At 41.8% G+C, this 15,100-nt stretch overlaps 1 protein-coding gene across 23 annotated transcripts in view; it reads right to left on the minus strand.

The window, feature by feature from the left end:
- Positions 1–15,100, minus strand: part of LOC143216793 (uncharacterized) — a 94,220-nt gene that overhangs the window by 59,670 nt on the left and 19,450 nt on the right. For all 23 annotated transcript variants that reach the window (XR_013010632.1, XR_013010631.1, XR_013010630.1 and 20 more), the window contains exons 3-17: positions 6,962–7,063; positions 6,335–6,467; positions 5,658–5,821; positions 5,420–5,575; positions 5,186–5,314; positions 4,901–5,098; positions 4,477–4,773; positions 3,453–3,650; positions 3,182–3,328; positions 2,918–3,067; positions 2,548–2,688; positions 2,310–2,465; positions 2,109–2,207; positions 1,671–1,868; positions 1,392–1,575 (exon numbers count right to left, since the gene is read on the minus strand). Coding sequence is in view for 7 of the 23 variants with exons in the window: in XM_076440200.1 (XP_076296315.1) it covers positions 1,392–1,575; positions 1,671–1,868; positions 2,109–2,207; positions 2,310–2,465; positions 2,548–2,688; positions 2,918–3,067; positions 3,182–3,328; positions 3,453–3,650; positions 4,477–4,773; positions 4,901–5,098; positions 5,186–5,314; positions 5,420–5,575; positions 5,658–5,821; positions 6,335–6,467; positions 6,962–7,063 (2,452 nt within the window). In the remaining 16 variants the exon portion in view is untranslated. The remainder of the gene's footprint in view (positions 1–1,391; positions 1,576–1,670; positions 1,869–2,108; positions 2,208–2,309; positions 2,466–2,547; positions 2,689–2,917; positions 3,068–3,181; positions 3,329–3,452; positions 3,651–4,476; positions 4,774–4,900; positions 5,099–5,185; positions 5,315–5,419; positions 5,576–5,657; positions 5,822–6,334; positions 6,468–6,961; positions 7,064–15,100) is intronic.

Genomic DNA, 15,100 nt, shown 5'->3' on the forward strand with positions numbered 1-15,100 from the left:
TTAGTCAATATTCTCTGCGATTAACACAAACGAAGTTATCGATTAGCACAAATGGAATAATCTCCTAATCAGAATTAGACGAGTAACATCGATTGGAGCGCCTGAATTGTCTTGAATTTCTCGCCCCGAAAGAATTAAATTGAATCGAATAATGCAAAGCACATTTCATTGGGCAAACAAACAAACCTGTGGAACGTATCTCTCTTGGTAAGTAGCCTCGACCCACCTAATTCAACGTAAACGGAGGAAGAATGCGTTCTACGGCATATGTTTATGTTTGTACAAAAGATCTTACAGAGATAACTCTAAGGCACGAGACGAATATTACTCAAAAATAATACTTGCTACGTTACTGGGATGGCTGATTATCATCCTAGATCATTGTTCTCTATCGGTAACATTAAAACGCTAAACGTTCGAGATAGTTTTTGATCTGTGTTCTCTGTATACGTCTAAGAGCTACGCGTCCAGATAGGAAAAAGTTCAAATATAAATATTCCTCGACGTTAGCAACAACCCAGTGAACATACTCTAAAACACATGCTCTTGCGAAACGAATGGAAACATAAATGCAACAAGACAAGCAAATAATATCACCATCTAGCACTTGGACTTTGGAGAATTTCGACAAGTATATCTCTGCTCCCCGAAATGCAACGCGACCGTGTCTTCTTCAGATGTACTTGTCAGAGCGTATGTGTGTCTGCTGCCCGAAAGCCAGTCGAATCATTATGATTCCTTGTGTAGGACGCTAACGCTAATTCGGTAAAACGACCGTTATAGTTCATCGGACAGGTCCCAAACAAAACGCAAAGATTCTCAACCGTTTGTGTGCAGCCATACCCTAACTGCGTGCAGTTTTAATCGCCGTACTAAAGTGTAATTACACGGACAGTGCAAACCGGACTGTGTAAAACCGCAGCTTTCCATGCAACAAACGTTTCTGCGATCAAATTTGTCACAGAAATCTTGCACTTAAGTTTTCTCGCAATTGTCTATAGTGTACATTTAGTAGTCGTCTAAGTGTATTCGCTAAATTCGCTCCAAGTTAAAATTCTCGCAAGACTGTTTCGATTAAAGTTTCATGCAAGAACTCCTAAGTGTGAAAACATCGATAAAACTCGGCCAATCTAATCTAGGAACACTATGAGAGCGGTTACGACTATAAGAAGCGCATCACAGAAGCCGAGTCGCATCACAACCATAACCGCGGACTGCTACTGCCTATTCTAGGATGTTATGCCTAGTTGTCCTAATGAACGATTGCCTACGTTAGCAAATACTTCACCTTAAACGTAAGTATTATATATAGGAAACGTTAAGTTAGAAAACATACAATATGGAACAAAGTATCGTGAAAGAATCTGAAGAAATTAGGCGCGAGCACTTACCGCCTTCGTCCTCGCTATCGCTCATGAACGTTTCTTGCATCGATTCCGGAGCCTGGACTTTGTATTTCTCTTCGATGGTGATCGTGTGGGTGGTTGTGATTACGGTTTCGGTGACTACTTTCAGTGTTTCGATGACGCTGATGTAACCGAGCTTTTGTGCTATGTCCAACGCCGTCTGGCCGTTCTGTAAAGATGAGATTATTTTAAGCGACGACGTTCTTAAGAAACGATTTTAATAAACGACGTTCCATTGTGTGATCGTTTTAGAAATCGACTCACATTGGTTGTTGTGTTCGGTTTCGCTTTTCCCTCCAACAATAAATTAATTACTAGCGTGTGACCCTGCTGCGCAGCTTGGTGCAACGGTGTGTATCCTGCATTTGTACTACTATCAACGGCTGCGCCAGATCGCAAGAGGAATCGGACCATAGCTGCTTGACCAAAATGAGCTGCCACGTGTAATGGAGTATAACCAGCCTGAAACGAGAACAAACCAATTTCTATAATAAAACAAAAATTTTCATTGTAACACCGCGATACGTTCATACTTAAATGAAATATTAATTCACAAATAGACCGTATCATTTAATCTCTTAAATCTTTAGTAATTGATTAGAGACCAACAGATCGAACAATGTGTGAACAATATTTTCAATAATGGTACTAAGGGTTAGGTTCGTAACTCGCGAGAGAGTTTATGAAGTTTTGATAACGTACTTTCGTTTTAGCATCGATCTGAGCACCATTTTTGACAAGGATCGAGGCAACATTGACTTTATCCTCTTGTGCGCACAAGTGAAGCGGCGTGAGGCCATTCTGTAATGAAGAATTGTTGTTTAATAAGAAACAATTATAGTACGTCGACTACCGGCTGACACAATTATTTATTCAGATAGAGAACGCGCGAAGTCTATGTACTTTTGCTTTGTGATTTGTATCTGCTTTGTGCTCGATAAGAAGCGTTGACATATCGGTGTGGCCTTCTTGCGCGCTCAAATGTAGCGGCGTAAATCCTGCTTTTGATTCTGCGTTTGCCTTCGCTCCGTATTCTAACAAAGTGGTTGCAATATCCATCTGTGATCAAAGAGAACAACGCGTACGTTAATATCTTGAAGAAATTTGATTTATTTGATGCCTTTATTTGGGCACCACTTACCTGATTCTTACGCGCGGCAATATGTAGCGGTGTGTGACCATTCTTGGCCATAGCATGAGGCGATGCACCCTTATCGAGCAAAAGTAACGCTACAATCTGATGATCGTAATGAGATGCCACGTGAAGCGGAGTTACTCCATTCTGCGTTCGATCAACACGTTTAGTATTTTGTTAAAGCCGCGTCTAACGCGCTGCGTGCCACATGGATGTTTAATTAATATTGTTAACACACAACACGTTGTGATGCATGATGACCAGACTGCGGATTTTTATAAGTTTACAGAAAATTCTTATTTTGCATAAAGATCCACAGTCTGACGACGATCCACGTGGCCTGAACAGGAAGTGAAATCATTAAATTTGCTCTCACCTTTCCTTGAGCGTCAACGGGTGCGTCCTTCTGCAATAATAATCTTGCTACGTTCATGTTACCATATTTAGCTGCCAAATGCAACGGAGTGAAGCCTTTTTTGGTCGTCGCGGTAAGCGATGCGCCATTTTCCAATAAAACCGATGCCACCTACAATTCGTTTTCACAATTCTCGTAATTTGTGATCGTCGAGAGACGCTAGTAGCTAAATAATGTCCAAAGTGCGTTTTAAATGAATTTGAATATATAAATTGGAATACGTGCCTCTTCCTGACCCTCTTTGGCAGCAATGTGAAGCGGTGTGTATAAATCTTTCGTGGTTGCATCAATATCTGCACCGTGTTGAAGTAATAGCATTACAATGTCAACATTACCCAATCGGGATGCAACGTGTAGAGGTGTTTGTTCTTCCTGCAACGTTTACAACATTTTCAAACACACTCGCAAAAATAAAGGATCGTTATTATTCAGAATTATTCTAATAAAGAGATTGCGAAACAGAATGCAGAAAAATATAGAATGTGTTGATCTTTACCCGTGCTCTCGCGTCAACTTGGGCACCGTTTCTAAGAAGTATCCTGATAATATCAGTCTGATTCGCTCTGGCAGCTAAATGCAAAGGCGTTTCGCCCCTTACAGTTGGTATATCAGGACTAGCTGCATGTTGCAATAAATAAATCACTATGTTCATGCACCCCATAAAACTCGCTACGTGTAGGGGCGTCAATCCAGACTAAGCAATAAAATAAACCTGGTTATTACTAAGAAATCATAACATTATATGCTATTTATATAACAAAAATTCATTATTCTTAATTATGTCTCCCTGCTCTATGTGAACACTATACTGTTCGATCAACTCTAGAACTGCGTACCGCCTCAATTCTCACAGAAATACATTTACTTCTTCCTTAATATATTAGATGATCGCGTAAGTTCGTGTCCGATTCGAAAATAAAATTCAATGGTTAAATTTTAAAGTCATCTCATTCTCTTCTACAATTAGAAGAGAATTTATGCACGTACTTATGCAGTCACCTGATATAATATAATATATAATTTCCTTTTGATGTATACAGGGTGACGAATCACGACCAGTAGAGATCACTCTGTTATTAGCAGTCCGATCGGAAATGTTTTTATCAGGTATAGCATGGTTTCAAGAGAGCTTTCACGTGATTATAGCAAATTTTTTTATGATACTTACCGAATTCGCCTTGAAATACTCTAACAAATAGGCGTAAAAAAATTATAGATGTATTTGTGAAAAATTTTGTATAATCACGTGGAAGCTCTCTTGAAACCATACTATACCCGATGGAAACATTTTCGATCGGACTGTTAATAACGGAGTAATCTCTATTGGTCACGATTCGTGGTTCACCCTGTAGATCGCGTGATCAGGATAATTTCTGTTCGGGTCGAGGCGGTAGACCGTTGTAAAGCTAACAGTTTCGGCAGAGGCGAATATAGTGTGAACAACTATCGGCTTAATAATAACTATGATGTAACTTACTAAAGCTACTGTAAGAGTGGAATGCGTAAACGCGTATAAATACCTCCGTAGTAGCCTCGATGCTAGCTTTGTGCTTTAAAAGGAGCTCAACGACCTTCAGTCTGTTCTTCTTACAGGCGATATGGAGTGGAGTGAAGCCGTTTAGAGCTCGTGCGTTTGGATCGGCATTTCTATCGAGCAGAAGTTTAGCGACTCGTACGTGTCCGCAATGAGCTGCCACGTGTAGCGCCGTCAAGTAATCTACCGTCACTTCGTCTACGGGTGCACGATGATACAATAATATCCGAGCAGCGTCAACATGATCTCCTTGGGAAGCCATGTGCAACGGAGCAAGACCGTTCTGTCAACAGAAAACAACGGGTCAAACCCGATACCGCGAGTTCTCTACCCGGAAAACCCTTTTGCCTGTCCCCGAACGCAAAGTGCATTCCAAGGGGGCCATGCGCACCGTGTGTCGCGCAACTCACCTTTGTTTTCGAACCGATCGGTGCACCCTTCTCTATCAAAATGTCCACTACCTCGTGGTGACCTGATCGCGCCGCGCAATGGAGGGGTGTAAGGCCGTCTCTCGTTTTCGCTTCGATATTCGCTCCCTTACTCATCAGAAGATTCACCATCTTGATTTTGCCCCATTTCGCCGCCACGTGCATCGGCGTAATATTGTGCTGTGATAAAATAAAACACGATCACACTTGGCATCGAGCATTTCTTTCAATGTTAATTTAAAGTATTTATCGATGAAGGTGCCGAACCTTTGCAGCAAAATTAACATCGGCGCCTCTGTCGTAAAGCAAGGAAGCAATTCGGTCGTTGCCATAGTGAGCAGCAATGTGGAGCGGCGTGAATCCGCTCTTCGATGTTACGTCGGGATTGTGATCGTTCTACGACAGAAAATCATGTCGGAATTAATTCGGGAATTTTCGTTCGCGCGATTGCGAGTCCGATTGAATGTAGGACCCCCTCGGTAACAAATTATTGCGACATACTTGTAAAAGTAGGGCAGCCGCTTTGCAATCGTCTTTCTTGGCAGCAATGTGGAGGGCGGGCAATCGAACTTTACCACGAGTGTCATTTTCCAATAGAACTGCTACCACCTTGTCGTGGCCCTGTTGCATCGCTACTGCCAGTGGGGTGAAGCCATCCTGCAAACGTTTATTCAAACGTGTTAATAGAGATCGATTAAAATACTATTAAAAAATACATTGCTGAACGTTTTCTACGTACCTCGGTGGCCAATGTTTGATTAGCGCCTTTACTCAAAAGGTATTTCACTACCGAATCATGGTTCTCCTGTGCAGCCATATACAGTGGCGTGAACCCATTTTGTGACTGTGCATTTACAGAAGCACCTCGTTGTACGAGCAACTGCACCACCTCCTCCTGTCCAGCTGCAACAAGATGTTCCATAAATGTGAATTCAACCACCATATGCTTCCTTCCTAATACATTTACACTCCTGTCCGTAAATCACCGGACACTTACTCATCTTCAACGAAATGTTAATTAAAGGATACAAGCTTCCAGCTTGATTTTACTGTTTTATTTCGATTAGATGAGTTCTGTTGAACTCGTTCAGTGTACATATACTATTTGGATAAATGTTGGAAACAAGAGATTGAGAAATTGTGGGATCTACAATTAAATTTTCGAAATTAGAAATAGTCAGATTTGATTTAAACACCATTTTTATTCCATAATGTAGGTCTTTTAATAACGAAAAATCGTCTGCATCAAAATTTGAATAAGTGACCGGTGAACAGGACTTACGGACGGGAGTGCAACTCGCTCGCAATTGAATTGCAAAAGAAATTATTTCGCACGGAGATACAAAGTGCGATTATTATAGCATCCTTGCCCCACATGAACAAAGAGTTAACGAAGAAAAAGAGACGTCCACTCACCAAGAGAAGCTATATGCAACGCCGTGTTTCCCTTTTTGGTAGCGGCGTCGACCACTGCGCCACGGTTAAGAAGTTCTCGGACGATTTCCAAATGTCCATCTTTAGCTGCCAGGTGTAAAGCGTTTAAGCCATTCTGCAATTAATGCATCGTCACATTACATATTTGCCGGTTAGGCGACCGCCGATCGTCAAGGTTACGCCGGTACAGAAATAATTTACAGTGGATCTTCGCGCAGTGAAATATATCATGAAAATTAGCATGGCGGACTATGCTACAGAGAGGACCCATCTATTTGCTCCGGGAACCGCTAGGAACGGGGACAAACGTTCATCTGGTTAGGTTCACAGTTCAATAGACCCTTTTTCGCGTGGCCTGCGATTCGCAGCTGCCGGTTACCCTATTCTAGGGGAGCAGACACGGGCGCAACCCCCGAATTTCTTAAATATATCATACGCGTCCTTTATTCCATTGTGAAGTATCTCTCGGAAGCGTGCCAGTTTCCCAAATATTTTTCGTTGCGATACACACAGATGACGAAAATTATATAGAAATATATTTTTATATTGCTCCGAAGCAAGAGAGAACGAGAGGTGGATTTTCATAGCTCGTTAAAATGATTCACTTACAGCATTCGAAGCGTTAATGTCCACTCCCGACTCGAGAAACTCCAAAACTTTCTCCAATTGTCCTGCCCGAGCTGCTCTGAGAAACGCTGTGCTTGGATCACTCTGAAACAAGAAGGAAAAAAATTGGTGAATCTTTTAATTACACTGAATCAAACAAAACGGACGGGTCTAATTGAATAAATGCAGCAAGCACTGCAGTAAAATAAATACCGGTCGATTAATTAAAAAAAAAAAGCTAGCGGTCTGCTGTAATACCTTCTTTCATGGTCACGTATCGTAGGCATGTGCGATCATTTCCTGCGGTTGCTTTGTTGCACATCAATCGGATGTGCTCAACCGAGCGAAAAATTTATGAACGCGGGAGAGGACACTTGTTACAGATTCATTAATGCAATTGCGAGCAACATTCCTGGCCGCCGGAGCTGTCGGATCTGTTTGAAAAATGGAAACCGAAAGCGCAGCCGTACCGCGAGACTGCGGTCAGCTGTTTTGATGCTCTGGTAACCAATTTCGTAAAATCAGTACACTTTCTTAATTATCAGCACATATTTAAATCGAAATTCAAATTCAACTTTCGATCGTTATTTAAGTCTAAATTCAAATTCAACTCTCAGCAACCCTTAAGGTGATCGTCTTTTCAAGAAAAATCGGAAATCGTAGAAGTATCGGTGGATCGTGAATGATTAATCCGAGCCAGGGATCAACTGAACGATACTGTGGCATTGAACGTGTTAATCGAACTGGCCCGGCCTTCATCGTGTCGCGTCGTCCTCGCCGCGATCGAACGCAATTGGGATTAATCTAAAAAAGTAGGTGCGTCACGCTATGCTGTTTATTTCGGATCAGACGGATAAGTAATTAATATAGAGCGTGGGGCGCCGGACTGTCTGACGGAATGAGATGTCACAGTGCCTTTCTGTCCCGCGCGTTCTCCTCCTTCACCCTATATTTTTCGATCAATCTCTCCTCCTCTCCTTCCATCACTTTGTCCTCCCACCCACTCTGATTCCCAGTGGAGGAGAGACACGGTCTGCTCGCTATAGACACAACTGGTTCTACAGAGTGTTCCACGGAACCGGGACAAACATTTTCCAGATAAAACGCACATTATTTTCCTTTCAACTACACACTCGCCAACTGTACGTTATTCAATTCTGTACGAGCAGCGCTGTTTGAATCGCATCGTTGGAAGAACGACTGACTTTGGAGAATCTTGATTATCTCTCCTTGGACGGGACACCCTGTATAATCCACGACGGATCGTTGCATCTTCAGCCTACACACGAGCCAGCGACAACATAAATATGTCTGGGGAGGATATTGTTGAAGCTCGCGATAACTCCCAAGTATTTTTACGAGTTGTTGTCTGCCGTGCCTTTTTTCCTGACGTAGGATGCGCCATTTAAACGGAAACCACGGGTAGTCTCGATTTCTCATGTACGAGGAACGTGGATAAAAACAGAATAAAAACAACTAGCCCCTTGTCCAACGATTTATTTTACGGTTTCAGTGATTAGAACTTTTTTTAGTGTGTTCGTAATTTCTTAAAAGGAGAAAATTTATATCTGTTGTACGCCTGCATGTTCTCCAATATAAATGACGGCTAATATAAACATTTTTTTTATATTTGTTTTTTAATATTGCATTGTCAACCAGTTCCGAGCTATGTTTAAAGTTTCAATTCTCTAGCTCATCGAGAAGTGGTTTAAAATTCGATTACAAGATTTGAAGCATGCAACAACAACTCGGCAAGCTAATATAAGCGTGATACATAATAACAAATACAGTCCAGTAACTTGTAGTGGCACATCGATAGAAGCATTAGCACTCGGCTAACGCGTTCAAAGAGACTGCGGCAAATGAATTAGATAATCGGTAACAATCGGTAACGTGAGACACACACACGAAATCCGCTCTTTGTTTTGCGCGGCGCCGAACGTAACACGCTTTCAAGAGGTATTCAGCCGGTGTAAATGTAATTTCTCCCGAGCTGCACATGTAACCGTATCCCCTGGCCATCTACGATGTATTTAAATCCGTCTGTATGTATCTTGTATGCAACTCGGGTGCAAAGAACCTCCTGTGCTTGCAAAGTCCTCCGTCATGCTTTAAATAATTCAGCGGACCGTTACTCCGACACGTGGATAGTCCCTTCGGTGTCTGTCTTCTCCCGTCTTCTTTCACTGTCTCAAACTACCTGCCTTCATCCCATTTTTCTTCAAGGTGTGCTGCATCTTCCGTCCACGGTACGCCGACAAAAGACCCGCAGACGAACGGTCAATGCACTCATCGCTTTTTCAACATTAGAAAGTCGCTCGGCCCCTCTCCCCCGGAAAATTATGGCCGCACGTTTTTTTTTAGCGTGTTACTCCTCTTTAAAATTTAATTGATTCGGCTGTTAAATCATTTTAATTGGCGAACTTCATTCAGATTTATTTCAGATTTTACGATTATTGAGATCGTAAGTTCTTTCGTAAGCTAATGCTTTTTCTCGTTTAATTATTATTATTATTTATTTATTGCTTTAAACTATATAAGATTAGGCTGCGGATGTTTATGTAATTTTCAATATTTGTAGACGATTTTTAAGAAAGTTTTTAGATCTGATATCAGTGTTGGGCAAATTTTATTTTAAATAATAAATAAACGGGTGATTTTAATCGCAAATAATAACTAAACTTTTTATTTAAATATAAATTATTTAAATAATTCCAAAAATGATGTATTTATTATTTCTTATTTGCAAATAAAAGACTATTTATTATTTGGACTGAGGTGGAAATCAATTAAATAGTTTTTGGTCTTCTCTTATTTCTTGTGTTTTGTATGTGTATACAATGAACACGTGGCGAAATTAATATCCTGATTACCCGTATGTATAATATCTACGTAAATACAACTATTTTTTGTACCAATTTGCTTGGGTCTGTCGCACGAGTTGTCCATCTGTCGGAGTTGAAGTTGCCGGAGCGCGGTGGTTGTAAATAAAATCGGCCGATTCGGTGAGTTTTCGTGTTTTTCCATGTAAGACGATGCAGACAGTGTTACCGGGCAACACCACCGCGCTGAATATTCATAGGCAGCAATTGTTATGTAAATGTATCGTTACTTGGCCAGATAAGACGCACTATTTGTCACGTTCATTTAAATATGTATATTCAGCGGGGGGCATCTGCATATGTAAATGATAATAACATGCGAGGAGATGCGCTTGTACTTGAACAAAGTAGTGTAAAGCTCGAGGAGAGGAGAGGAGAACTAGTTGTAGGATCACAAGTGAAAATCCGAACTCAATTAAGAACACTTTTCTTTAATGTGGAAACAGCTAGTACCGGCCTGGTCTTCAATTTACTTTACTCGCTCGAACTACTTGTCCCGGTGCAAGGGTTCGTTTCCAATTACGGGTATGTCTGTATGTGTTGTGCAGACGTATTTTGCTTAAAAGGTCCACGTTAATTGGATACCTTCGTTTGCATGCGTGAAAGTGGCCATATCGACGCTCGTTATGAAAAAACTCGGCGAAATGCGATGGGCGTTCTCTAATTTTCGTAGCGCATGGTAGAAAATGCTTTTAGAAAATGCTTAAATTTTTTTTACCAAATGGACTTCGCCTAGTAATTCTATTTCATTTTTATGTCAAATGTGCTTCGTCTAGTCATTGTATGTATTTAATTTAGCTTACAATTAGTGAATGAATTTTAGATCAAAGATTGATTTATGAATGCAATTATAAAGATTGCGGAGTATTGGGTCCGCCGGTGCAACGACCGAAGGTCGTGGCATTTTGGTATTACATCCGATCTGTTCCCCCGAGGCGAAATAATTGATCCGTTCTAAGAAAACCGTCGCAGCTAATAACTTACACGCGGGTGAGTACCCTCGTACTCACTGTCTGGCCAGTGGCGCTTTAAGGGTTTCTACAATCCCTTGGGGAAGATGAAAGGAGTCTAAACATAGAACGTCGGCGTTGTTTAAGCCGCGCTATCAAACCGGTTTCAAAATAATATGTATATTATCATCGCACACATTAACCCTTGTATCGATAACCGGGTACCTGGGAACCCACTTTCAATTTCGTCTTAAAACTTCTCTAATATTTCTCTTGCTTCAGAATGAAAAGATATCGTAGAAATGTAAATATTAAAATTTCTAACTTGATTTTTCTCGAGAGTGAACTTGGGCCACTTTTAAAATAAACGGCTCAATTTAATATTCGTAGAATACGCATACCTATCGGGAAACCATTTTGGAATCGGCACTTCCGGCTCCCAGATCCACTCATTTCAGCAGTAGCTGTATGGACGTTGATGAAGTCCTTGAAGTAAGGACGACATAAATGAAAATCGCATAATATCCCGAACGTTTTCGAACGTTACCCCAATATTTAGACACTGATGGCGCGTTCCGGTGGAATTCGCGGCGTCGATAGTCTTCACGGTTCTAAAGTGTGTTATGACGGTGAGCATAATAGGTCCGCGCGTCTTGCTGCAATTTCTGGCCGTGTACCAAGCTAACTATAGCTATTCCCGTGCATCCCGAAGCCGACTTCTGTAGTCGTAGAGTGCGTACGAATGACCGCCGCGGCTGGGTTCACGTTGCAGAGCACCAACCGGAAATACAGGTTGACGCGGAATAATCTGTGCACAGCCGCCGATATATCGCAAATTGTTCGCGGCCCTGACCTCACCAACTATGTATAGCGCCGGTGACTTTCTTTGTTTACGCGTAGGTTGTAGGTAGTGTAGGTACGCGAGTAGGCGGGCCATTTTGCATATTCATCGCGCGGATAAGCTACCGTCCGTCCAACCAAAATTTCTGACAATTCAATCGTCGTTCCCATTGTTTCCGCGACCTTGCTGCCGTGATAGGAGTAATTCAATTCGGCTGCTCTTTACTTTACCGGACTCAAAATTTCTGCCTTCCTCCTATTAATTATGATGTGTGTGTATATTTGGTATGTAATCCAGTAGATTTGTACCCGAGGCGGCTGCAGATCGAAGTTTCGATCGTGTACAGCCTTTTTGCGATTATGGAGGATTTACTGTAAACATCTTTTTATCTTTTCTTGAAATGTTTAAACGGGCTTAACGTTTTTATTATTACAAGCTAATAGAGGTTATGTATTCAGCAAAATCAAACAGTTTTACGAGTCATAAATCTTTTATCATAAAGTCTATTCAGCGAATAACAATCGTAAGACAAATAGTACAGTCATTGGCACATTTGCTAACAGTCATATGTGGAACTCTGTAATGAAAACTTCCATCGTTGCTTCGAAATATAAGTAAGAAGCAATAAAAAATGATTTTCTATACCAGGAATTCTTAATGTTTGCCGTTTAAATCAAAAGTGACAATAACTACTGCAGTGCCAGCAATAGTACAGTTTACCCTGCTTTGAGAAATTGCATTTTCTCTACTCGCGAATTCCGGAAGCGCGCAGCGGAAGTTCACGCGAATCTCCGCGAAACGGACGTTTCCGGGTCAGCGTAGAAAATCCCATGGAAATCCTGTTTTCCAAAACAGAAAAAATAATCTGTCTTTCAGGCGGAGAATAATAATTTGTGGGTCAGGGGACTAGAAACCCAGCGATACAAATAAAGGACACGAGCGAAACGAAGAATGGAGTCCGCGAAGATTGAAGTCGGCAAAGGCCAGGCCCGAAGGATACTAATCAGGACTGCGACAATGGGAGAAGGAGGCCGGGTTCGTTGACTGTGCAACAGTATACAAACAGGAAGCTGAAGAAAACAGGGCAAACGGGAGACAGAGAGCGAAAAAGAAGAAGAGGCGAGGTTCGTTCGAAGCATAATCGAGTGAGCAGCCAATCAACCTTACAGCACGTCCGTGATCCGATCGATGATTTAATGTAACGGAGAATTGCTCGTCGTATCGACGAGGAAACATGTCTGAGGAAAAAAATGATCGCCGGGATAAAAATATTCATTGATGAATGTAATTATGGTCGGCAGATCGCGTTTTATCCTGATTTCTTGCGTTCGATGGTTTCTCGGAGTCGGAGGACTTCCGGCTCGACGATGATGGGAAAAATGGCCAATTTATGAGTCAATTAGAAAATAGTTTTAACGCTATGATGGGTCGAGAGATTATTAATAGGATGCTTTGTGGGGAAGATGCTTGATTATTCTCTGTTTAGTTATTATCTCGAGAGGGACTGTTGGATTATGCTGTTCAAGATCATTTGGTGGATTTTTCATCCTAGTTCAGCGTTTTATCTCGCAGATTCTCGAGGATTTTAAACAAAGTCTAACAAATATGAATGTTACGCCTGTCTTTTTAAATGTAATAAATCAATCTTTATGCATTAAAGTAAATGTAGCCGTACAAAAAATATAAATTTTCTTGTCTCTTCTACATTTGTGGTGCTAAAGACGTTTTAATTACCGTAACTGTAAAGAATATGATACGCCAAGGGGTTCGTGTGCATCAATGATCGTGATGATCGTAACGATGCAATCGCAGCCACCGCGTCAACAAACGAAGGGGTTTGGCAAGTTCATTGTTTGGCTCTGATAACTATTTCATGAAAGAGCTTGTCGGCCGTTGGCACCGGTTGTATAATTAGTACTGCTTGTAGTAGTCTTAATAGTGAAATGTCATCGCGGCCGGTGGTAGTAATAAATTGCAAGTATGTATAACGTAGGAGGAGCAGCCTCGCATAGCCGCGTATTAAAACAATAACTTCATTCAGGCTGTTTTCGTGCGCGTGTGCGCGTAATGTGGGCTACGTCTCTAGAAATACCGCTAGTCCCGTTACAGTTCGTCGCGCTAATTGACTATCGTAATTGGTGTCGACGGAAACAAACGAGAGAGAGAGACGGTTCTTTCAGTTCGTTACAAAGAAATATTCAAAATGACGGAGAGTACCAAAGTTTAACTCACAGTTTTTAGGAACAATATAGCTGTTATATGAGTCGGTGGGCATACAGCAGCAACAATTGTAATTCCTCGAATTTCGACGATGCAGAGGAATGTTTCTATAGTGTTTAAGAGAGATGCCGTATCTGGGGTTCCCAAGGGTCGGCGCTCGTACTACGTTCCGAGCATTCCGTCTTCATTGATAAACGGCATTAACTCGCCGGAGATCATTGCCAAAGATATTGTTTCGCGAGAGGGCTGGTCCCGCTCGTGGGAAATTCTTCCCGTAGGATTCACGGGAACACCATGGCCCGGGAATTCTCAGGAACGCTGATCAATTTAATTAGAGGGGTGCCTTCCAACTTTGCTCGTCGAATGGAAAAATAAAGAAATATACAAAACAACCCAGGTGGAAGAAGGGGAGAGTGGTAAATGAATTTGAAACCCTGAGGGGACCAAATATCATTTTTATATAACAAAAAGACCTAGGACGACTCGAGGAAACAGTAGATCGTCCTGCGGGACGATCATGCTCGCCAGAAACTATTGGGTTGGCGAGAAAGTAATTTCGATATTTTAAGGTGAAATGGAACTCAATTTTTCTGATTCAAGCAATGAACTTTAATCAATAAAGTATTTTCCATTTTGTTCGATGACCTTTTGCCGTCTTTCTGGTAGCTTCTGGTCCTTATCGGTAAGAAAAACTGATCCAAGTGCGATTTCAGGTCATCACCGGTTCACCTTGAAATACCGAAATTACTTTCTTGCCAAGCCAATAGAAGCTTGCAAACACTCGAAACGAGCAATTGAAAAGGCACGCCAACCACGCTCGTCCAATTAAGCAAGTCCCTATCAAACGAATTCAACGAAGACGGGAGTTTCGCTTTCGGACGGGCCGGTGCACACTGCACATGCACGAGCCGACTCCTTGCATAATCGCGATACATTAGAGACGACAAATGACATCACGTCACCAACTGGCCGAGCGTTGAGGTCATCAGGTGCCGACTGTCTCGATATTACAGGTTTTTACGATGATTTCGCCTCGACCTCGCAGCAGGGATGACGGCATGTATATCTCTAGATTCGTGTCCTTTACGCGTTGCACTGTACGCAGTCGGCCGATTTACTGAAAAAACCTGATACATACTCCGGGCAGTCGTTCACAATCGCGTATAAAAGGCACGTTCCTTCGTTTCCACGTGAGAGAGTCGCCGATTACGCACTAACAACACGCTATAAATAGAGAATGAGACTGTGT

This window comes from Lasioglossum baleicum, chromosome 16 (assembly GCF_051020765.1).
Source record: "Lasioglossum baleicum chromosome 16, iyLasBale1, whole genome shotgun sequence".
Lineage (NCBI taxonomy): Eukaryota > Metazoa > Arthropoda > Insecta > Hymenoptera > Halictidae > Lasioglossum > Lasioglossum baleicum.